Source organism: Lotus japonicus, chromosome 6 (genome assembly GCF_012489685.1).
Source record: "Lotus japonicus ecotype B-129 chromosome 6, LjGifu_v1.2".
NCBI classification, from domain to species: Eukaryota; Viridiplantae; Streptophyta; class Magnoliopsida; order Fabales; family Fabaceae; genus Lotus; species Lotus japonicus.
In genome coordinates this window covers 55143580-55168071 of record NC_080046.1, presented here as the reverse complement: position 1 = coordinate 55168071, position 24492 = coordinate 55143580, and the positions used below count along the sequence as shown (strand labels likewise).

The following is a 24492-nucleotide window of genomic DNA, read 5'->3' as shown; positions in this document are numbered from 1 at the left end:
AAAAAGAAAAGCCAAGTGTCTGCAATCACTTATGAAAGACTCTGACAAGCAACTCTTCTTTTTCGAGAAGCACTCGTACATCACCATGGAATCCATCTCCATAATGATAGTATTCATGTCCAATTGTTTGGCCATCGAGCATGCCCAATGCACAAACAATCGCTTTAGCCACAGGCGATTCAGTCCTATCTAATTTGAAATTGGATGTCGCGAAGAGACACTCCCCATCATGATCCTGACCACTATCCCCCAATCTTGCCCCTCCCTACCGGTCCAACCCGCATCCACATTTATTTTAAGCTCCTCCACTTTTGGTTTCTTCCATCCCTCCAATGTATCATATGAAAATGATAAAAATAAATAACAATTGTTGAATCTAATTATGAAATCATTAACTCATGATTTTTTAAGTGATTACATGACATTAAATAACTTATGATCTTCACTATTCACAATTGATTCCTCTCTCATGTAGATATTTAATCTATAGGAGTATTTATTTCATTATATTAAAATGCACTGTCATATTTAAATTCTTAAAATCGCATCCAAGACCCAATTGGAACACTCAGGGTTCATTCTGGAATATTTTTCTGCACATTCCATGATACTCACACAAAACCAAATTTCTCCATTTGAAAGAACTTATTTGAGATACAAGTATTTTGTACTCATTTTCATAAGATGTACAAATTAACTTACAAATAAACATTTATATATACTTATAACTTATTTTATTAGCACATGTGCTTAATTACAATTACTAATTAGTTAGTTTGTTAGAAGTTAGTTATCTATTGTTTGTTAGTCTGTAGCTCAATTTGTTACTGAAGAAGTGCTGACCCTTTGCACCTTTCAATGGCAAGCTTGTGAAATGGAAATTGCGGATAACAACAAAGAATCACTCACACTTTATTTCCAAACAAATTAACGAGTTGACTGGTTTTTCCAGTCTGCTATACACACTTAATCCTCAATATCAATACAACCTATGTAGAGCGCATTTGCAACCCCAGTTGCTTAACCAAAACAATTTTAAATTAAAAAATTGAAAGAAAACTAACACGAAACCCCAATTTTTTTTTTGTTTAAAAAATAATAGCAAGCTCATAATCAACCTTTGCTCTATAAAATTAATGGCACGCAGCTAACTCGACAAAGAAATGACTCTAAACATTCAAACGACTCGAAAGAGAAGGAGAAAGATGGAAAATTTCTTGTTTCTCTTCAAAAAAAGTTCCTGGGAGCAGATGCAGCTATGCTAAAAAAAACACTGACGCTGTCCCTTTTACTTCCATGTGTTCGGTTCCTCCTGCAAAACATAGAAGCCCTCTGAGCTCTAAGACGAGAAGCGACAAAAAGTAAACATAAAAATGTCAAGAAAAAAATAATGTAAACTTTCATAGTAAATGTTTTTTTACCTGCAACCTAAACTGCAGGACCTGACAGAAGGCTAAGTAAACTTTCAAGAATCAGAATAACTGAATAGCCATTTTGAGTTTGTTCTGTTTCCATTTGGGCAACTTGTAAAATGCATCCTTGGACATCCCAAATTTCTCTTTGAACTCCGCAGATGATAGATAAGTCTGTATACATCAAAAGCTCAAACAAATCAAAACTAAATGAAATAAAATAAAGCCTAATTATAAGTAGCAATCTTCAAAGAGTTTGTTTTTTGGTAAGGGGGAAGACAAAATAGAGTACATAGATAATTCATTATACCTCCCGTTTAGTCACATCAATGCCTGGTACAGGATCTGGAGAAGATACTTTAAGACGTTCATACGGGTGAAAGGAGAGACCTTCCTCGTCTTCTGCTTCACCCTCCTTCACATCTTCCTCTATGGTAAGAGACTCCACACGGCTGCTCGCAGAATTCTCCTTGTCATTTTTATCAGGGTTTGATTTGGGGGTGACTGGACTCACTTCACATTATAATGACCCAGGAACAGAAAAATATGAGATCGAAGTGAATTATGATACTCAAAACATAACTAAAAGATGGAGGGAGATGTGAATTATTTTGTCTATTATTTACCTTTAACTGACCGAGGTATCATAGTTTCTCGTGCTGAAGGTGGTTGTTCAAAAGAAGAAGTAAGTGCAGCTATGGCTGCAGATTTTGGTGCCAGTATTGCAGAATCAGGTGTCTTAGATTTTGGATACAGCTTTCTGACTACTGGAGGTGGAGTTGAAAGGTTCCTAGCACCGGGATTCTCAAAATTAGCTGCTAATGCATTGAAGGCTGGAGACCTACCCCTCACACGAACACGATCAGGACTAACAGACATGCTGCGGGAGGAACGCTGGGATTTATCTGGGACACTACTAGACCTTCCTCCATAAGCGCTAGATGTTCGCCGTTTGGGTTTCTGATGATGTATTAGGCATTTGACAACCAAACAGAATAAATACAAATATTAGAATGATGTGAGAAATACATCAGTTAAAGACTAAACAAGTAAGGGTTATATCTACATCATGCAAATAAATCCAACACCCATTCAGGCCCATAACCACCCCTCTCTCAAGGATCAGCAAGTTAGAACACATCCTTGAATTCAATAGTAATATAAAATTGTCTTTGCCAAAACTTAAAAGAGCTTGTAACTCAATTGGCACAGGTCTTCAAAATTTTGGTTTAATATTGTTGTCAAATGCTTGGTGGGGCATGAATTTATAATATGTAGCATTCGGAAAGCATGTGTATAAGTTTCTTGAAGCTATAGATAAGATTAGGTAATAATTAATTGAAGAAAAGGAGTTTGTTTCCATAGTATATTTTATTTTCTGTTTTTGTTTTCACCAGAGGCATTACAACATTAATGCCATGCTTCAGTAATTCATTTATTTATATAATAGGCACTAAATGCAAAATCCAATTTAGTTTGTTTTAACATTTACCAACACAGCCTAAATTAGTTGCAGTTGTTACAAATGGTTAAAAAAAATTATAGGCTAGCCTAGAATAATTTACATAAAAAAACCGATTTAAGAAAAATCCTTTTAAGGATAGAAGTAGCATTTCACAAACTAAAGTACTAAACTGCTAACAACAACAACAAAAACATTGAAAAATTGACTCCAAGATGAGTTAGTTTGAATGAATACTTATAGACAAGAGAGGAACATTTAATTAGTGATTCCCTAGGAAGCTAAGAAAAACAAATGTCTTACATCCATAAGTGGAGTACCCCCATTTTTCACGATTTTAAGCTTTCTCTGAAATGAGTCTCCCAGCATCTGCAAAGATAAAACATTGTCAATAGTCAGGATGTTAAAACAATCATAAGACCAATGAATATGCCATTTACATTGAAAAACTTACTGCAGATTTTGCAGAGTCCCATTTGAAGAAACGTGTGAAAAAAGGTGGTTCACTCCCTTCCATGGCAATATAGATCGGAGCCACGTGAGATAAATTCTCAAGAAGAAAATCATGCTCAATAAATTTCTGTTCAATTCAGAATAACAAGTCAATAAATTCACAACTGACTGTAGAAATTCTAATAGATGTTAAATCCATGATGTAAAGGTTTGGTAATAAGGAACGTAACAGAACTCATATGAACATTAAAATAACAAAAGACGTCACAAGTCATACTAGCCACCAAATTATATTAGTATGATTATGACTCCCAGCAAAATCAGTTATACCTCACCAATTGTTAGAGCCTGCATTCTACTCTTGGGGTCAACCTGCTGGCCAACCCAGACAAATATTTCTGTGTGACAATCCAAGATGAAAATGTCTTCTGTCATCAGATCGTCCTGGGAGAAGTTGTAAACCTCTGTCACCTGAAAATATAGCTCCAGATTATTAATTATCAATGCATTGCTATAGAAATAAATCCAAGTAATAGTCATAATAAGCATGGCACACAAGATAGGTTCACCCTTAAAATTTCATGTATGTGTTTTTAGTATAGACTGAGGTATCAATGAAGCGATCCATAGCACTTTTGTCCGACTTGTATGTCAGCATTCTTGACTGAAAGCCAGTCTTTAAAAGAAGCTATGGTGCCATAACCACCTTGCAGTTATTAATCATGCCCACGTATATTTATACATATCAGCTTAGCTGTATTTATTTTCTATTTTGCCTTTCATTAAACAACTACTGGAAATTTGATTTTGAATAACCTTTGTTGTCAGTGTCAGCAACCTTTTCAATGAATATATGTAACAACAACTAGTTGAGTAATCTTACTATGTAAAAACATACTGAATGTCATTATAAAGAACTTAATCAACCCAAAATATGAGGGGGATGAGGTTGGGGTGGAAAGGTAACGGGGAAGGAAGTTAGAGGTGGCTTAGGCCTTGGGGAAGAGATAGCTCACTGCCTCTATGATATTTGTCTATTTGTTATTCTTATACTTGTCTATCTTTTCTTCTCTTGTCTGTAAAATAGTAGCAGGAGCAATGCTCCTGGTTTTTCCAAACTGATTGATTGCTTAATACCAGTACGCAGCAGTACCTACATTCTCCTGCCTCAAACAGTACAGCAGATGTTGGATAATTTGTTTTCCAAAATTTGGCATCCCTGTTTTGTAGCTATTCATTGGTTATTATTTATTATTTATGCTTTCAAACAGTATCAGTTTGTCCAAACTAGTTCTAGTTCAATCTTATTAATCACCTACCGCTAGTGTTTAAAATAAATTGTCATTCATCTTTTCTTTATATGATAAGCAACTTCACACATCGAATGAAAATTTTCTGAAAGCAAGGAGCAAATGACTATTTTAATACACTTTCATAACATTGCAAATCCATAAATTTCTGAATCAAATATCATGACTAGAGCTAAACAGATCAGTGGTTGTACTCACCTTTAAATTTCCTGCTCATCGTTCAATTAGGCAGAGAAGAAAACCATCACAAGCAAGTCAGCTGTTTGCCTTCAAAAGGGGAAGGGGATCAGATAAATTTTCAGCAACCAAGAAAATTATCCCTTACCTTTTGAGAAGTTGCAAGAAAATAGGCGAGGATCACTTTCAGCCTCCCTGCTAATCTTTTGACTAGGATATTCAGATTTCCCTCCTAACAAATCCCAAAATTGTTCAGATTCTGTACCTTCCCTTTGTGGTTTGGTTTGTAAATTTGGCTGCAGAAAATTGGCAAGCGTATGACAACCAGATAAACAGGGACACCTGACTAAATAAATAGTACAAATATATTCAATAATCATCTCTTTGAACATTTTAAAGTTTATAAGTTTGAAATTGATGTGTCTTCTCACACGAAATTGAACTCCTTGCAGTCAGAGAAATCCTAAATTCACGCAATCAAATAATCTGAGTTGTTCGATCAAAATTGGACGGCTCAAATTTTGAGCTCATCTTTGCCGCTCAACCTTGGTGAAACATATGATTCCTTCCATCCGATCTGATCAAACGGCTCAGATTCCTTGACTGTGTGAATTTAGGATTGCCATGATAGCAGAGAACCCAAATTCCACAACTTCTCACACATATTAAGGCCATGAATTTAAATATGCATTAGTCAATATAATGAGTACATTTTTATACTAGTATAATTTCCTGGCTGAGAAATAGGGATTAGATACATTCCACTGGCTAGAATTGAACTCAAAACCTCCATGACAACAGAGGCAATCTAGTTCCACACATCCACTAGGCTATAGCCCAAATGGCAGTAGCCATATATTCAACCATTTCCAACATGAAATCATATAAAACTTCCAATGTATTGTTTTGGTATTAATTTCACCTAAAAACAAAAACCTAACTTCTTTACCTTTATCAAATCCATCATCCTCTCTACAAGTTCCTGGTCTTCCATACTTGTAGCACTTCCAGACCAAGTAAAGACAGCAGGCCCATTATGAAGTATGTAACAATAAGAGGAGTTCAAGGAAGACGCAACCTGGTAGACATAAGAATATGAGAAGAAAATTTGACAGAATAAATAGAATGAGTAAACTCAGAAGTATGTATGCCATACAAAATGAGTTGATAGACGAAGGACCACTACAAGGAGGAGATATGGCATACCGGTTCAACTTGAATAGCTTGCATATTGTCTGGTCCAGAGCCCTGGATGCGGAACAATGCAACACCATCCACATTGTATGTCTCATCTGGAATTTCCTTTTCCGCAGTGTATGTCTTGTATCCATCACTAAGGCCACCCTGATTTTTTTTGTGGGGGGGGGGGGGGGGGGGTTAAATGCCCAGTAATAGACAGATAGCAATAGGGTATCTTTTTAAAGTTCCAACAATATTAGAAACCCACAAACCTTAAAAACAATGAAGGTTTGGAGGATAGTATAAAAATGAATTGGTTCATTGCCTTCAAATATACGAGCCTACAGCAAATTAGACATGCATAACATCAGTAAGGAGATAGGAAACAAGCATAATTAATATTTCAACGAAGTGCAAAAGACAATCGCCAGAAAATTTACCTGGGAAGCCTGAAACTTCATTGACTCAACCATTTTGCTTGCCAGTGAATTAGCTGAAGCTCTATCTTCCTATTTTCAACTAAAAGAGCTTGTGAACAATTCAAGGAATAGATTTATAATACTCTGAATGAAAATTTATAGCAATACTGAAATAAACTCAGCTATGCATCTACTTGATTCCTTCTGGTTCTAAAACTTGGCAGTGCTGTGTATAGTGAAATACATAAGGCTACCATTGGCTAATATAAGCTAGATTAATTATTAGGTGCCTATTTGAAGATTTTTTAATAGGTCCCTGTCAAGCACAACTCTCACCAAAAAAAGCTTAAGCCGTTTACATCTCTAAGAATCTCTCCCTATAGTTCAAGAACTATAAATGAGCCCCTAAGGTTTCAAAAACTTCTTCAATAAGGTCCCTGAATCTAGTCTTCCTTTACGATCCAATTTGAAAAAAGAAAAAAAGAACTACAGGGAACCAATTATAGTTTTTAAACTACAGGAACTTCTTTACAAATTCCCAAAACATACAGTAACAAACAGATTAATATAAGGGCTAATATATTTTTCAGCTAAGATAAACATTTTGCTGCCGGATTATTTGTCTATTTTGATTTTAGAATCACATGTATGACTAGAAGTAGAATTTAATAATAAATCTTTCACCTCAACACTCTTCTTTCCAATCCACGTTCCAATAAGACAATCTTCCTTATCTTCTCCAGGATATGAATACTGAAAGATGTAGCAATCTCCACTATAAAACTTCGACTGATTAGAAGCAGGAAGAAGAATCTTTTCCTGACCGTTCACACGCCAAACCTGCACACTTAGAACTCGTTAACAACAGAAACCAAAAAACAATGTTTAGGATTGAACAACACCAAACCCCAACCACTCCGCCCAAATAGGGAGATAGAGCATGCCTTTTAAATTATCAAGGAATTCTAATTATCAAATACTTGCAAAGCAACACAAAACAGCAGCAATCATGCATAAAACTCTACAGTTGGAAACTTAATTACGTTGATATCCAAAGCCTCAACTATAACAATTAAATCACAAGAAGTATTCCATTGAATCTTGAAATCTTCTAATAAGTGTAAGGTGGGAAAAGTCTTGGTCAAAACAAATCAACAGGAAAATATCAAAAATATTTATTAAGCCTGACATAAGGTTATAATATATTACAATATATAGGCACAACTATGGTACAGATAGGAGGGAATCGCGTATTATTGCAGCATATTAAATGAAAAGGAAAAGGTTAACACAATGATAGAACCTCCTAAAGCGAATAGGAAAACTGATGAAAGTGAAACCAAGTAAAATTATCAAGAAATATTAGACTTGAAGGATTATTGGCATAAAAGCTGGAGTACCTGCAAATGTCCTGTGCAATCGATGTAAGCTTGAGGTTCTTCTTTGACTGGATCAGCTTTCAACAGACCCTTGACATTTACTCCTTGACGTTTTAGAAGTGCTATAAAGTACAAAATCATAAACAAGAGAAAACAAATTGGATGATGTAATGATTATAAGATCAACGATGCTGAAGACAAAAGTTTAATGTTAGGAAATCTATTCTGGCCATAATAACAACTTAACAATAATTCACAGTTAACAATTACCTGCCACCTTGCCACGGCCATCTTCAGATACTGTTACATCAGTGGTCTGAGGCCAAGAATCAAACTTGGACCTGAACGTCACTGTTTCAAATCCTTCAATTACGCGAATTATTTGGGGTTTCAGTTTATCAATTCCACTGACTAACTCCTGTTTGGTAGCCAACATCAATTTAACGCTAATTAAAACTTGAAGTGAAATTAAAACATAAAGCAAAGTGCTAAATGATACAAAAAGAAATGAGGTGTTACATCAGCAGCTCCACTTGCACTTTTCCTTTCCTCTAGAGAGGTGTTTCTTCCCATCCAGACAAACACTTCCAACCCACAATCCAGAATATAGCACTTATTCGTGTCTAGCAATTCCCTTTTCAAAGAATCAGTCTCAACATTTTCTGCTTGTCCCTTCTCAATACTGCAGAAAATGAGAATTTTCTTATAACTAGAGCATTGTAGAATCTAACATTCAGTACAACAAATTAATTCTCTTTATTACCAACTAATACATCTTTAAGCTAAAAGAATCATGAGATTATAACAGTCTTCACAATTATATAAACTGTACGTTGACAGCTACAAAACGAGGGTTAAGTACACATCATACATCCTTCAACTTGGACCATGTTCATAGCAAACCTTAAAATTAAAGATGCAAATGGCCTCCCAAACTTTGCACAGTGTAAATCCCCTTCCACCAAGCAAAGCATTAAAAACTATTGGAAATCAGGAAATGTGATGAGACATACATGTAACACCAAACATGTTTTAGCATCAAAAAATACTGTGCATACTGAAAACTAACCAGGCTTTTCCTTTTAACTAGGTCAATTCTTTATTTAATTTTTTCACTTAATATTGCATTGTTGGAGGTTGAAACGTATTTTTAATGGTATCCCCAGCAAGTGACATTTCTGCTATTTTTTAAACAGATAACTTGACACAAGGGAGATTTTGGTGTTTTACACTCAATAGAAGTTTGGTGGAGGGTCACATGCACCTTTTCAAACCATAAAATCTAGCCACACATGGGCTAAACTTAAAGGGTATAAGCAACAATTTACCCTAAAAACAATAGGTGAAAGAAGATTATAAAACCTGTAACTTCCATTAATTTCATACAAATATCAGCTCACTAAGAAATAATGGAATACATTGGAAGTGCAAACTGAAATAAAAATACCAGAAGGAAAACTGATTAAAACATACCAAAGCAGTTTTGGAGGGTGAGAATCAGCAGGCTTATCATCATCACTGGCTGTTTTTCGGGGAAGAGGAGCAAATCCCCCAAAGAAACCCCAAAATTCGCCAGTTTCAGAATCAGCCATCAACTTTCCATCCTCTGCATGGAAGTTCAAGGATAGACATTCAATTCATAATAATCAGTAATCAGCTTTCAAAATTTAAAATATATTTGTCCACTTACCAATAGCAGCTACCTCACATTTCCCTTCATGGTAAGTATCCTTAATGTATTGTACTACTTCCAAAGCTTTAGCCCTCTCTTGAATACATGAATTGGAACCATTAAATTGGAAGATTTTTGACTCAGTATCGAGAACAAAAATATCATCATGGTTGAGTGAAGATCGAGCAAATGGAACCTATCAATGAAACAAATGACTACTCAACAAGCAGAAACAATGTTTCTATGTGTGTATGTACCTGAGCCAGCGTGAAAAATAATGTCCTACCATACTCAAACCTCAATCGTAGAGGAATAATGTCAAACTTACCTCTTTAACATGTACAACATGTTTCCCTCTGCATACAAACAACCGTGTTTTATGCTTTTCAGCCTCAGCGTGTTTAAAACCAGAAGCAACTCCACCTTCTTGAGGTATAATACAGGGCTTGAAATAAGACAGGAACTTTTCAGTTTCATGGCCTTGTACTTCACGATACTGAACTGCACGTCCTCCAAGAGCTGCATCCAGCTCAACTGTCTTGATAGCTGCAACACCTGCTTCATCCTGTTTTAAAGTTTCAGCCATTAGGTCGCAAGTATAAAGCAAAAGTTACAACTAATGTTAAACCAGAATAGGTGAAATTAAATTATAAAAAAAAAACTAGAAATAAATAACCAAAATGATACAGGTAATGATAACTATGTCTTTACCTGACTGGTGTCTTTACCAAGCCAGTAATGGATGTCATGGCGCAGAGCGCCATTTTTTGATGCCGTTGTCTACGAAGAAAGGATCAGAAATAAATTAACAAGTTCATACTTAAGAAAAAATTTGCATGTGTGCAGTATGTACAAGCAGCATTATGAAAAGAAAAAACTACTGGATTAACTATTGTGGACAAAAACCAAAAGAAAACAACACAATAATGTAAATATAATGAAAATAGGTGCTGTTGAGGACTATATCAAGACTTAATCTTTCAAAGAACTCATAAACTACTTTTTCGACAAGGAGAAACCAAAGCTGATGAGAAAGAAGCCAAAAATGTCCTATAGCTGAAGTTATGCTCACATATGATTAGGAGAAAATAATATATCTTTTAAATAAAGATATCATTCTTTTAACCTGAGGACACATCCTGTACCAAAACTGAAATATATATATATTGAAGTTCAACAATATTAGAGTATACTACTCGTGATAAGTAAAGCTACTGATTGTAGCTGAGTTAGTGTGTTAGTTATGCTTGCTTAGCTGTCAAGCTTAGCTGGCATAACAGAATTAAGAGTTAGTTGTTAGAGTTTGTTAGAATTGTTAGCTTGTTCATCAAGCTTTATATTCTTCTATAAGTACTGAACTATGGTCTATTGTATCATTACCTTTGAAATGAATGAGAATTAGATTTACAGAGTTCTGAGTTTTCAACATGGTATCAAGAGCAGGTCACGATCCTTGAGATCTCTCTCGATTTTCTTTTCTTCTCCTTCTTCTTCGTCATGGCTGACGAAATTCCAGAGATTCCGATCCCGATTCCAGTTCCAGTGGCTCAACCGCAGTTGAGTTCATCCACGCTTGTTCACAAGCTTACGTTGAAGCTTGATGATACAAATTTTCTTTCATGGAAGCAGCATGTGGAAGGGATCGTTCGCACTCACAGGTTGCAGAGTTTCCTTTCTCCTCCTGAGATTCCACCACGATTTCTCACTGAAGAAGATCGTGTGAATGCAGTGGAGAATCCTGCATATCAAGTCTGGGAGCAGCAAGATTCTGCTCTGTTTACGTGGTTACTTTCTTCGCTTTCACCATCAGTGCTTCCTACTGTGGTGAATTGCTCTCAGTCCTGGCAAGTCTGGGAAGCAGTGCTCGAATTCTTCCACGCACACGCTCTCGCGCAGTCCACACAACTGAGATCTGAGATTCGATCCATCTCCAAGGGATCGAAGTCGTGTTCTGAGTATCTCAAGCGTATTAAGTCGATTGTTAATGCGCTAATCACGATTGGAGATCCAATCTCCTATCGTGAACACTTGGAAGCAGTGTTTGATGGCTTGCCTGAGGAATACAGTCATCTTCAAACGATTGTGTACAATCGTGAATCACCGAGTTCGATTTCGCAGGTTGAAGCGATGATTATCGCACATGAAGCGCGTCTTGATCGCGCTCGTACTCGCCAGATCTCGACAAATCCTCCGTCGGCGCTCCTTACTCAGGCTTCACCGCCACCAGCGACTCAACCTCCGCTGTCGACACCGTCGCCGGTGGCCTCTGAAGCAAATTATGCTTCTGGATCTGTCGATTCTTCCTATAAGGATCGTTCTTATGATGATCGCAGTGATGATCGCACTGGATCCTATGAATCGCGTGGACGTGGTGGCTACACTAGCAACAATGGTGGAAACAACTCTCGTGGTGGCTACAATGGCCGTGGAGGAGGTAGAGGTAATAATCGCAGCGTTCAGTGTCAGATTTGTAAGAAGTATGGACATGATGCTACTGTTTGTTACTATCGTGGTTCTTCATCTTCATCCACTCCTTCTTCTGGCATTTCTGGAATGAACTCATGCTATGGAATGCAATTTTCTAATTTTCCTATGATGCCTATGCCTCAGTTTGGCTTCTCACCTTACTGTGGATCTCCTCAGTTTGGTTTTCCCACTCAGTTTGGTCAGCAACAACAGTTTGGTCATGGACATTCATTCTCTGGTTTTCCTTTTGGTCCTCAACAGTTTGGATTTAGTTCCTTTGCTGGTACTCCATGGAGTAATTTTCCTTCTCAGTTCAACAATGGAGGACAGAGGCCTGGAAATTCCATTGCAAGGCCTCCACAAGCTATGCTTACTGGCACATCACAGGCTGGAGGATCTGCTTCAGCAAACCTGAGCACTTGGTTCCCTGATTCTGGTGCTACTCACCATGTGACAAATGACTCCTCAGTCATCTCAGATAGTGTCTCCCTCACTGGTAATGATCACATCTTCATGGGGAATGGACAAGGTTTGCCAATCCTCTCTATAGGATCTGCTTCTTTTCCTTCTCCTTATCATAATACAACCACACTCACTCTTAAAAATCTGCTTCTAGTTCCCAATATCACCAAGAATTTGGTTAGTGTAAGTAAGTTTGCAAGGGACAATCATGTTTATTTTGAATTTCACCCTTCTTTCTGTGTTGTTAAATGTCAGGTCACATCTAGAGTTCTTCTTCAAGGTCATGTTGGACCAGATGGCTTGTATGTCTTTGAAGGCATGCATACTCCTTCCCTTTCCAAGACATCTCCTATTCCAGCTTCTGCTTCTTTGTCTCCAGTGGCTGTTTCAGACTCGGTTTCTGCTTTGTCAGCTGCATTATCTAGCTCTACTACACCTAGTCTTAGTCCTAAGTCTATAGTTTCATCTTCTGCTCTTGTAAGCCCAACCTCTTATGGTTTGTGGCATTCTAGATTAGGTCATCCTCATCATGAGGCTTTGCATTTAGCTTTAACCTCTTGTAATATTCAAGTTCCTAATAAAACAAAGTTCAATGTTTGTTCAGCTTGTTGTCTTTCTAAGTCTCATCGCTTGCCATCTCATTCTTCTACTACTGTTTACTCCTCTCCTCTAGAGCTAATTTTTGCTGATTTATGGGGGCCCTCCCCTATTGAGTCTTCTTGTGGTTTTTCTTATTTTCTTACTTGTGTGGATGCCTTTTCTCGTTTCACATGGATCTTTCCTATGAGAAAGAAATCTGATACTTGTTCCACATTTCTACAGTTTCAAGCTATGGTAGAATTGAAATTTAGCAAGAAACTTAAGTCTATTCAAACTGACAATGGCACAGAGTTTAAACCCCTTACTTCCTATTTTACAAAGTCAGGGATTGTTCATAGGTTGACATGTCCCTATACACATCACCAAAATGGTAGTGTGGAGAGGAAACATCGCCATATTGTTGAAACTGGCCTTTCCTTGCTAGCACATGCTCATTTGCCATATCAATTTTGGGATCAAGCTTTTCTTGCAGCTGTGTTTCTCATTAACAGATTGCCTACCTCTGTTTTAGGCAATGCAAGTCCTTACCTTAAGCTTTTTAATACACAACCTGATTACAAGCTACTTAGAGTTTTTGGCTGTGCTTGTTACCCACATTTGAGGCCTTACACACAATCCAAGTTGTCTCTGAGGTCTAAGCTTTGTGTGTTCATGGGCTATTCATCACAACATCAAGGTTATAAGTGTATGGACAATGAAGGCAAAATTTATATCTCAAGGGATGTGGTTTTTGATGAATTCAACTTTCCCTATCCACACATGTTCACTTCCTCAGAGGTTCCTCACCCAGATCAAGGGCTTTCTTCTATTATTTCTCTGGTACCAGCTGCTGTTCATGGTCCACCTCAAGCTGTTAATGCTCCTCCACTTTCACCTCCCTCTTCAGGGGACACTCATCCCAGTGGTTTTTCAGTTCAGCAGCAGCCTAGTCACTCACCTAGTCATGGATCATCTTCTGGATCAGCACAGCCAGGTCATAATAATTCTGCAACTTCTTCTTCTACTGGTGCAATTGCTCAGCCCATTGGGAATGTTCATCCCATGCAAACAAGGGCAAAATCTGGTATTGTCATGCCCAGATTATTTCCCACACTTCTCCTAACCCAAGCAGAACCTACAAACTCTACTCAAGCATTAAAGGATCCTAAGTGGAAGGCTGCTATGCAAGCTGAATATGATGCCTTGATGGCCAATGGAACCTGGACTTTGGTTCCACTCCCTAAGGATCGAAAGCCTATTGGCTGCAAATGGGTATTTAGGGTTAAAGAGAATGCTGATGGGACAATTAATAGATACAAAGCAAGGTTGGTGGCCAAAGGATATCACCAAGTGAAAGGGTTTGACTACTCAGAAACTTTTTCTCCAGTGGTAAAGCCAATTACTATTCGCATAATCCTCAGCTTGGCTATCACTAAGAAGTGGCACATTCATCAACTTGATGTGAATAATGCTTTTCTTAATGGGGCACTTCAAGAGGAGGTCTACATGACACAACCCTCTGGTTTTCTTTGTAAAGACAAGTCTTTTGTGTGCAGACTGCACAAGGCTCTCTATGGCCTCAAACAAGCCCCAAGAGCTTGGTTTGAAAGGTTAAGGGCAGCTCTAGTTAAGTATGGTTTCACTCCTAGCAAATGTGATCCTTCCTTGTTCACTTTCTCCACCAAAGGTTGTGTTATCTACATTCTTGTTTATGTAGATGACATTATTATTACTGGGAATTCACTGCCATTAGTTCAACAAGTGGTGAAGAATCTTGATTCAGAATTTTCCTTGAAGCAGTTGGGGCAGCTAGACTATTTCCTAGGTGTTCAAGTTCATCATTTGAAGGACAGATCCTTACTTCTTACACAAACAAAATACATCAATGATTTGCTTGAGAGAGCAGAAATGGGGGAGGCCAAAGGCATATCTACTCCCATGATTGGAGGTGCTAAGTTGAGCAAATATGGCTCAGATTATTTTGCAGATCCAACATTGTACAGGTCTATTGTTGGTGCTCTGCAGTATGCTACTTTGACAAGACCAGAGATTAGCTTTGCAGTGAATAAGGTTTGCCAATTCCTCAGCCAGCCCTTGGAGGATCATTGGAAGGCTGTCAAAAGAATACTTAGGTATCTTAAAGGCACCATACATCATGGTCTTCACCTTAGGCCTTGTTCCTTACACACTTCTGTCCCTCTTGTGGCCTTTTGTGATGCTGACTGGGGATCTGACCCTGATGACAGACGATCAACCTCGGGCACTTGTGTCTTTTTTGGTCCAAATTTAGTCTCTTGGAGCTCCAAGAAACAGACCTTGGTTGCTAGATCTAGCACAGAGGCAGAATATCGCAGCCTGGCCAATACATCAGCAGAATTACTTTGGGTTCAGTCATTATTGCAAGAGCTTCAGGTTCCCTTTTCTCCACCTCGAGTATTTTGTGATAATATGGGTGCAGTTGCTCTCACTCATAATCCTGTTCTTCATACTCGCACCAAACATATGGAGCTTGATATCTTCTTTGTGAGGGAAAAGGTTCTTGACAAGACTCTTTTTGTTCATCACATTCCTTCTGAAGACCAGATTGCTGACATATTCACCAAAGCTCTTTCCCCTACTAGGTTTGAGTATCTTCGTTCCAAACTCAAGGTGCTTGAGCGGGTTCCTTCTCCCCCACCTTGAGTTTGCAGGGGTGTATTAGAGTATACTACTCGTGATAAGTAAAGCTACTGATTGTAGCTGAGTTAGTGTGTTAGTTATGCTTGCTTAGCTGTCAAGCTTAGCTGGCATAACAGAATTAAGAGTTAGTTGTTAGAGTTTGTTAGAATTGTTAGCTTGTTCATCAAGCTTTATATTCTTCTATAAGTACTGAACTATGGTCTATTGTATCATTACCTTTGAAATGAATGAGAATTAGATTTACAGAGTTCTGAGTTTTCAACAAACAATAAATGTTTGGCATAGAAAAACGAACAAAAGCTAAGAAAGAAGCCAAACAATGTCATTTAGATAAACTTGTGTTCACATATGAGTAAGAGAGGATAATATATTTTGTAAATACAAACATCATTAAATGAACCTAACAGACTATTGCAGACCAATATTGTATTTTTGTCATGCTGGAAACAACAATTCTTTCTAAATTACAATGTCCATGCAATACAGTTATATACAGAAATTAAAGATTCCGGAAACAGCAGATACCAACATCAACATGAGGCTAGCAAGTATGAAACTAAGAATGAATAATCACTTGGAAAATATGGTTTACCTTTAAGATCACATAGGAGTCCCCAGTGAAGAACTTGCCGTAAGAGGACTTTGGGACAGGAATTGGATTAAAATTCTCAATACGCCATATTTCAAGTCCACTACATATGGTTAAGGATAATAATAAAAAAGCACGGGAACAAATCAAAGCATGAAAGGAAATTCAGCACTGAACAAAACCAAATGAAGCAGAAACCTGGAACAAATCTTGTAAAAATGAAAATATGATAAATGGCATACAGAACAACATGTAAACTAGATGCAGGATACGCCTTTTGCCCAGCTCCCTGGAAAGCTGGATCCAAATCTTTCATGGAAACCGCCATAATATTCTACTATTTGGCCTTTCACAACCTAGCTTAAATAGAGACAAAAAATACCCTGAAAGGAAACCATAAATGATAAATGAGCGACTAGAAAAGAAGATCGAAATGTTAATTAGCTTAAGCTTCCATAATAATGGGTGAAAAAGGAAATGCAAAGTCTTCCACTAACTATTTCAACTAACAATCTCAGGCTCAGAAATAACTTTATATGAACAGTAGAGAAATATATCAGAGACTGCATAGACCATACATAAAGATAGCATCATTAATTGATCCTTTAGTAAAATTTTCAGGAAAAGGCAACATAAAATAAAGCAGCAAGTCAGGCAAAGCATGTCTGTTATCAAGCAACAAGTTAATGAACTCATGATCCCTGAGCTACAATAAAGTCAACTACTGGCTGAAAACCCCCCTAGTTATGCTCAGCTCTTCGATATAGTCAGAATCTTCTGGATATATCTCCAGCTGAGGTCAATAGTTATGTTAACTGAACTAGGGTCGAATATCCTTCACCAAAGTCCAACACTCATATAACCCCTTCACCTTAAGAGACATGTTTCTCATATAGCATTAGGAATTCCGATTACATTAACAACTTACTTACCTATATTCATGTTTCTTAAGCTAAGACAGATGTGCACTACTAGCTGCAACAAAGAATAGGTGTGCATTCTTAAGCACGTCATTGTCAGCACTCAGCAACTAAAAACTCACTCATCACTATTGAACAGCGTTGAATCCACACAAAAAAATTACATTTTCAGTAAGCTTACAAGCCTTGCCATTGAAGTTGGCTAAAGACATGTCAACAACCCAAATGAGGATTGCATCTTTTGTCAACTTGTCTGTTCTGCATACATACACTGATACACTAGAGGTAAATACTAGTGCATGAAGAAAACACAAACACACACGCACAAACAGATCCTAAAATTTGAATTGAACAAAGGCATTGCACTTCCCTGTTAATAGCAATTCAACCGTTCCAGAAATATTATATATGTAGAGACACACATATCAAGTGACAAGTGAGAGGAGTCACCATTTAATCATACACAGATGGTCAAGATTGAATAAAACCAATCTTGACCAACATCCTTGTTAGACTGAATGGTCAAATATTAGCATTTAGCTCCTCCCACCAACCACGGATGGTGTTCAAGACGGGGTTTACTTAAATTTAATCTTAACCATTCACGCGGATTAAACGGCCCATAACATTAAATCCTCTCATTTCTCAATTGATTCACTAACGCCAAATCTGCTCCAGAAAAACAAATGCACCCAACCCAGTATACACTCTATGAAATCTGTGTTGACAAGTAAAATTAGACCAAAGTCGCTGTAATTCTCCACCTAGATAACATGCCCCAACACATCCCCATGCCATGAAACGCAAAAACTAGAGATACCCATTTGCAAATACCACATATACCAAGGCAGGTGACACGTATGATACACGTACAATAGAAATATACACCCACAACCAAAAACTAAACCCATTTTTCATAGTCCCCAACTTCAACATCCTCTAGTTAAGTAGAAAATAAAAATAGTACTAAAAATTTCAACATCCGAAAAACAAGGAAAATTGCAGAGTTTGATTGAGGTCAACAAAATTCAATCACATGTCAAATCAGATCAAAATTGGAGCAAAAAAATCTCATGCAACTGGAATATTCGAGGTACCTGGAGAATGAGGCAATCGATTTTGTCTTTATCGGAAACTGAGCACACTGAATAAAATAGAATACTCGAGAAACGAAGAGGAACCAACAACCTCGAGCTGAGAGAATCGGAATCGAGAATCGAAGTGAATGAGTAGCAGCAGATCCAATCAGATGAAGAAAATCGGGGGGAAAATCGGAGGGTTTTTGTGGGGTGCGGAAAATGGGAAGAAAACGATGATGAAGAAGACGGAAAGTGAGAGGAAGAAGAAAGTGGGGGCTGTGAAGAAGAAGAAGAATTGAAATTGGAAGTACAGAGAGAAAAGGAAAGGAAAGAAAATGAAGAGAATAGAAAAAGTGAAGAAGTAGTAGGAGAGAGAGAAAGCGAGGGAAGAATGATGAAATGCCAGGCGTGCTTATCACTAACGGCAACAAAAAATACCTCAACCCAGCCCCACACTACACCTCACACATGAACTGTAAAACTGCATTTTTAATATTTTAATAATTTTTAATTTTTTTCTTTTTTTTTTCTTGTGACTCATCATTATAGATGCATTGCATGTTGAAATTCCTATCTGGAGTGGTGAAAACTGAAAAATCAGTAACAGATGGTAATTGAGAAATGAGAATAAGCATCTATTGTTTGCACTTTGCTCCTGGGAGTTTGTTGATTTTAGGGATGACAATGGGTAGGGTTTGGGTACTATAGTACCCATTCCAATACCTGCGTTTTCAAAAATTACACATACCCGTCCCTATACCCGCGTGGGTAGCAATTTGAATACCCGTACTCGTACCATCTAGGTACTTATATGCCCGTACCCATACCCACTACCCAGAATTTAGCTAACCAAAATATAATTTTTCACTATTTTTGTTAATCGAAAACAAAAATACAACTAACTTTTTAAATAAAAAACACTAATTAAAAATACAAAAGATTATCTAAAAACGTAACAAGTAAAATCATTCAACTAAGCATATTTTTTTAGAAGAAATAAGCGAGAAAGGTATAACTTTAAATTTATAATTTATAATATAGTCTTAAAATTGTAAGTTATTAACTTACTAATTTTAAAAATAAGTGGGAGTAAATTAGCAATAGTTATAAATACCTTAAATACTCAGCTATTTTTTTTTAAAAAAAAAGAGTAAGTTTGAAAGTTATAGCTTAAGTTAATTTGTTAATAACTTAATATATTACCAAATAATAATAATAATAATATATGTGTGCGGGTATGGGGCGGGTTGGGTACTATAATCCCCATACCCGCACCCATACCCACTATTTTTTGTGGGTAATTACCCATACCCAACTTCATACCCATCTAGCGGGTTTTTACCCTACCCATAGTGGGTATTTTTTGCGGGTACCCTATGGGTCCGAGACCCATTGCCATCCCTAGTTGATTTGTTGTATTTTTTTTGTCTTGAAATTATTATAAGTAGTCAATGGCCCAAAAAACAGGGTACTATTGTAGGTGGGGATTAAATTAAGTGCAATTAATTGTGTTTATAATTTAGATGCCAGACTTGAGAGAGTTTCACTGAATATTTAAAAAACCAGACAGAAATTATTATATGAGAAATTATTAAAAGTGAATTTTAGAAGAGATAAGGGCTGTGCTAACTCTTAATTTTATAACCAAACCCAATATTAGATGGATTGAAATGAAAGATTGCACTATTACCCTAAAAAAGACAAAAAGAAATGAAAGATTTTGCACTTCGTGAAAAAAGGAATATGAAAAAAGTATAAGTGAAACACTTTTTTTATTCCATATATTCACACTCAACTTATTGTTTTATCTCATTTTTATGCATTTTTAATTCATTTTTCTCTTTTCCTATCATATTATCTTTTGTTCTGCTTTGAGCCTTTATGATTTGGTTCATGGTCAGCTGGCCACTATAGGACGCGAACCATAACATATAATAACCCAAGCGAACGAAGGTAACCCAATTGATAACTATAGACAATTTGACTCGAGTCGATAACCTGAATCACACTCTGTAATAGAGGACTCCATATGAACATTTCATCCCGCTCATTGGATATGTTTACATGAGATTGGTCTAGAACTTTGTATGTGGCGGAGAAAATAGATAAACACCAACCAAGGGGTCCATTAGGTGGTCTAGCGAGGTAGGAGAAAGGGCGTCCTCTACTACGATCTAACAATCCTCCGCGTCCAATGTTGAGATCGTCAGGGAATTGCTACACAACGATGGGAGTGTCATTATATAAACATATGGTGCATGACATTATTATTAGGTACGGACAATTTATCTATGGTTACCCTCTACCAAAATTATAACTTATTTGAATGTCGGTGTGCATTTGCAAGTACCTCACGCGGGAAACTTAACGACAGAGGGAGGTAAACAAATCCTGATAAAATTGAGTCGTGAGATGACGTTAACACGTCATTTCATCTCTGAACCTATATCTCTAATATTGATCTAAACTTCTTTCATATCTCTTATTTATCTTTTCTTAAATTTTTTAAATCCTGAAGGTGAATTTTAGTGGTGAAAGAATTGTTTTTGTTTTTTGGCAATTACCAACAAGTCCAGAGGGAGAAAGTCCAATTTTCTTTTCTTCCAATGTTTGTTTTACTGGTAGGTGAACACTGTACCCTAAAGGGTATTCATGTGAACAAGCTTTATTTATACTTTACCCCTTTATTATTATCCATAATTATTATTTTGGTCAATTCATACTTATAAATTTTGGTCAATTCTTCATTATAATTTTGGTTTCATAGTCTACATGGATGTTTGATTGTGAAATGAAATGCTACTTTTTGTTTGTGGGATTTTGATTTGAAGAGAAATGACGGAAAGGGAAAGGGATGGTCAGAGAAAGAGTTGAGAGTTGGCAATGAAGGTGGCAAAGGATTGGATTGGATGCCAAAAAAGAGTGGAACTGGGAAAGGTCGGTCACCGGCTTAACAGTATTATTGTTTGTGTAAATTGCCATAAAGCCTAATGTGTGTGGGCCTATTTGCTTGCTAGTAACTTTAATTGAAGAAAAAAGTATCATGTCCTCCATTTCCCTTTTTCCCCTTCTTTTCTATCTTCTGAAAAACAACAAATTACATAAATATATTTATCATCTGCATTTTTTTTGTTCATTTCTCAACATATGTGTGGCTTCTTGTTTAATGTTGGAACGTGGTTGTACACAATCTAGAAAAGCTTAAGCATGGTCATGAACGAAATTGCTTCATCTAATAACCCTAAAAGATGTCAGGGTCAAATTTGTCACTAAAAATGTAAGCGTCAGATAAATTTGTTCCTGGATATGGAAATTTTCTCTCATGGTCTTTCATGTTGTAAAACATCGGTCATGTTAGTATTTGACTATTTGTGTCCAAAAAATATTAACAAATGTTAATGGTGATGCTTATGTGTCACATTAAATGCCAAGGTGACATTTCGACGTTGGAAAAAATAAGTTTGACCCAAACATTGAACCTTTAATTTTGTCTTGCAAAGAATTTAAAAGATGAAGAACCCTATAACAATGGCAAAATCCTCAAATCTCAAAATCTTCAATCTCTCAGCTTTACCTCTTCGAATCTTCAAATTTCAGTTCGCGCATTCCCGTCACATTTGACATTATGATGAGTGGGGGGTTCAAATCGCACGTTCAACATAAACCAAGCAAAAAAATACAATGGTAGTGCAAACTTATCTGTTAAATGGAAGATTCGTTCATTGCTACTACGGTGTATATGTTGTGGTGAGGGTATCCAAAATTGAACTGAACCCAAGAAAACTTTTTTATGGTTGCTATACTTAAGGTAAGTAAATGACCCTACTTCTATGTTATCTAAAACTGAGTGTATTGATGAAAATTTGAATTTGACATTTTTTGTGTTTTTGCATACCATGTGTCAAATTGCAATTTATGTTCTTGGATTGAAGATGAAAATGAGGTCGTGTCAACTGCTCAAGAAGGAAACCGAATGGGGAGGAAGGAAGTTCCGTTTAAGAATTGAGGTTGTTGAAGGAAGTTGTCTTGAAGAGGCTATCACAATAATCTTAATATGCCATAAAAATATTACAATCCCATCATCATACTCAGATAGAGACATCAACAAATAAAACCTAACTACTATTCAAATATCGTGCATATTCCTTTCTTCTCTTGACTCTTGAGGCCTTGACTCCAATTAAGGTGTTGGTATGAATGTCATTGTTCTAAATGTCTTTCTTCTCTTTATTTCCTATCTCGCTTTACCCAAATCTCCCATACAAAACAAAGTGTAAGGTGAAAATAAAAGTTATAGTATTATGCAGATGCTTGCTGTGGTACCTTAATTTAAATGAGGGTATGATACATTAAATGACGTAAAACCTCTTTCTCTCCAATTTTTTTAACTACTAAAAGCCTCTAGCACCATCATTCATGAGCATTTTAGTAGATTATCTCATTATCTTGTCGTTCGCCAGACACCAATTTCCATATCTCACTCTTATTGTGGTCAATAACTCTCTTGTTCTAACATCACATACATTTCCACTTTCACCACTAGATTCTAACTTAAAAAGAGCTGCAACAACCGACATGACGTCTAAGATTCCAACAAAAGTTAAAAGGTCTAAGCTTCTCTTTTTCTCTGCCTTTCAATTTCACAATTTCATCTAGTTGGAGTATCGTACCAAAAAAAATTCAGGGTACCACAGAATTTGCCTATGCATGTCTAATATGAAATCCCACCCCTGGAATAGTTGAGGAACCATTTTCAATTGTTCTTGTTCTCTTCATTAATAGTTGCATAAGCAACCACATAGATGTAAAAATTATTAGACCAAACTATATGAGTCAATCATTTTAAATTTAAAAAAAAAATCATTTTAGTCCCGAATAGCGAATAGTATAAAAAATTTCATTCAACCATTTGCCATTTGCCGTATGATCATTTCATGATTTTTAATTTAACGTATACTTGAGTTACCCCATTTCATCCTCTTTAAACTCAATCTTATATGGATTCAGAAGTCATAGAAATTTCTTGAGTTTATGAATAATGAATAAGTTTGAGTGAATAAGTTTGAGTCTAAAAAGTTAACCCTTGCCAAAAGTTAAGATAAAGTAAGGAACGAGTAAAACCCAATCCAATTTTGTATCCTATGATCCCAACACATAAGTTACATGTTAGAAATGTACAATACTTCAATCGAAGAACTCTGTGGAGCAGGGGCGAATGAACTAAGCACATGAAGGATTAATATGTCCCAGTGTCCCCGACCATTATTACATTTTTAAAGTATATTTTGGGGTTAAATATGTTTTGATCCTTCAAAAATAGAGAATTGTTGATTTCGATCCTCTTTATTTTTTCGTTGATTTTAATTTCACAAAACAATGAATTATAGATTTTAATTCGCGTCACAAATTTATTCAAAAAAACATTCAAAATTAGTTATAATTAAAATTTGAAAGAGTTTCATTATTTTCATTGGTCATCTATTTATCTATCTGTAAAGCAAGACATTATTTCCATTGGAGGCACCGGCCCAACGCCTAGCGCAGTCATCGCAGCCATTCCACAAGTTGTCTTCTTCTTTTTCCGGAAAGTGATGTGTTTAAGGAAAATGATCATACATCAAATCAAATACTTCATAATTTAATATAAGACCATTGACCTAAGTTTTGGCCCATAACAACGTGCTAGGCTTAAAGTTGCGTATAACCATGTTATCAGGTTCATTTGCAATAGTGACTAATTGAATGTAGCTTCAACACTATGTAGAGATGGAATGCAAGTTGTAATTCTTTAAATAGTGTATAAACGAATTTAATTTTTTGTCTCTATGAGGAAAAATGATATTTAGTGACAGAAAAAAAAAACGTCAGTAAATGTAAAAATAACAGTCACTTAACATAATTTTTTCTCAAAGAAACTAAAATCAAACTCGTTTACAAACTAAATGATTAATTTGACCATTAATTCTTCTTTCTAGTTTAATGTCATTTTTCTACTCAACTAAACAATCTGAAAGAAAGAAACTTAGGGCACGTTTGGTACGTCATATTAGGCATAATAGTATAGGCTTATACAATACATTATAGACTTATCCATTGTTTGGTGTTCACATTGTATTGTATAAGCTTATACATCAATCCTCTCTTATACATCAAAATGATGGATTATTCTATCCACCCTATTGATGATGGATAAAACATGATAAGAGTGTGATGTATAAACTACTTGAATATATTTAATTAACCGCCACCACCATC

General features: G+C 36.4%; 1 protein-coding gene across 1 annotated transcript; it reads right to left on the bottom strand.

Moving 5' to 3' along the window:
* Positions 1–888: 888 nt before the first annotated feature.
* On the bottom strand, positions 889–18627 carry LOC130723404 (villin-4-like). Its single transcript, XM_057574443.1, has 24 exons — positions 18256–18627; positions 16511–16621; positions 16242–16341; positions 10175–10243; positions 9792–10028; positions 9482–9659; positions 9265–9397; positions 8311–8473; positions 8062–8209; positions 7813–7913; positions 7097–7252; positions 6434–6502; positions 6266–6334; positions 6021–6158; positions 5764–5892; positions 4963–5110; positions 4836–4846; positions 3658–3798; positions 3329–3454; positions 3178–3243; positions 2039–2372; positions 1723–1925; positions 1422–1586; positions 889–1312 (listed from the first exon to the last, which is right to left on the bottom strand). Exons 2-23 carry the CDS (start codon positions 16564–16566, stop codon positions 1473–1475), a joined length of 2889 nt encoding a protein of 962 aa, XP_057430426.1. The 5' UTR covers positions 16567–16621; positions 18256–18627; the 3' UTR covers positions 889–1312; positions 1422–1472.
* Between the last annotated feature and the right edge of the window lie 5865 nt (positions 18628–24492).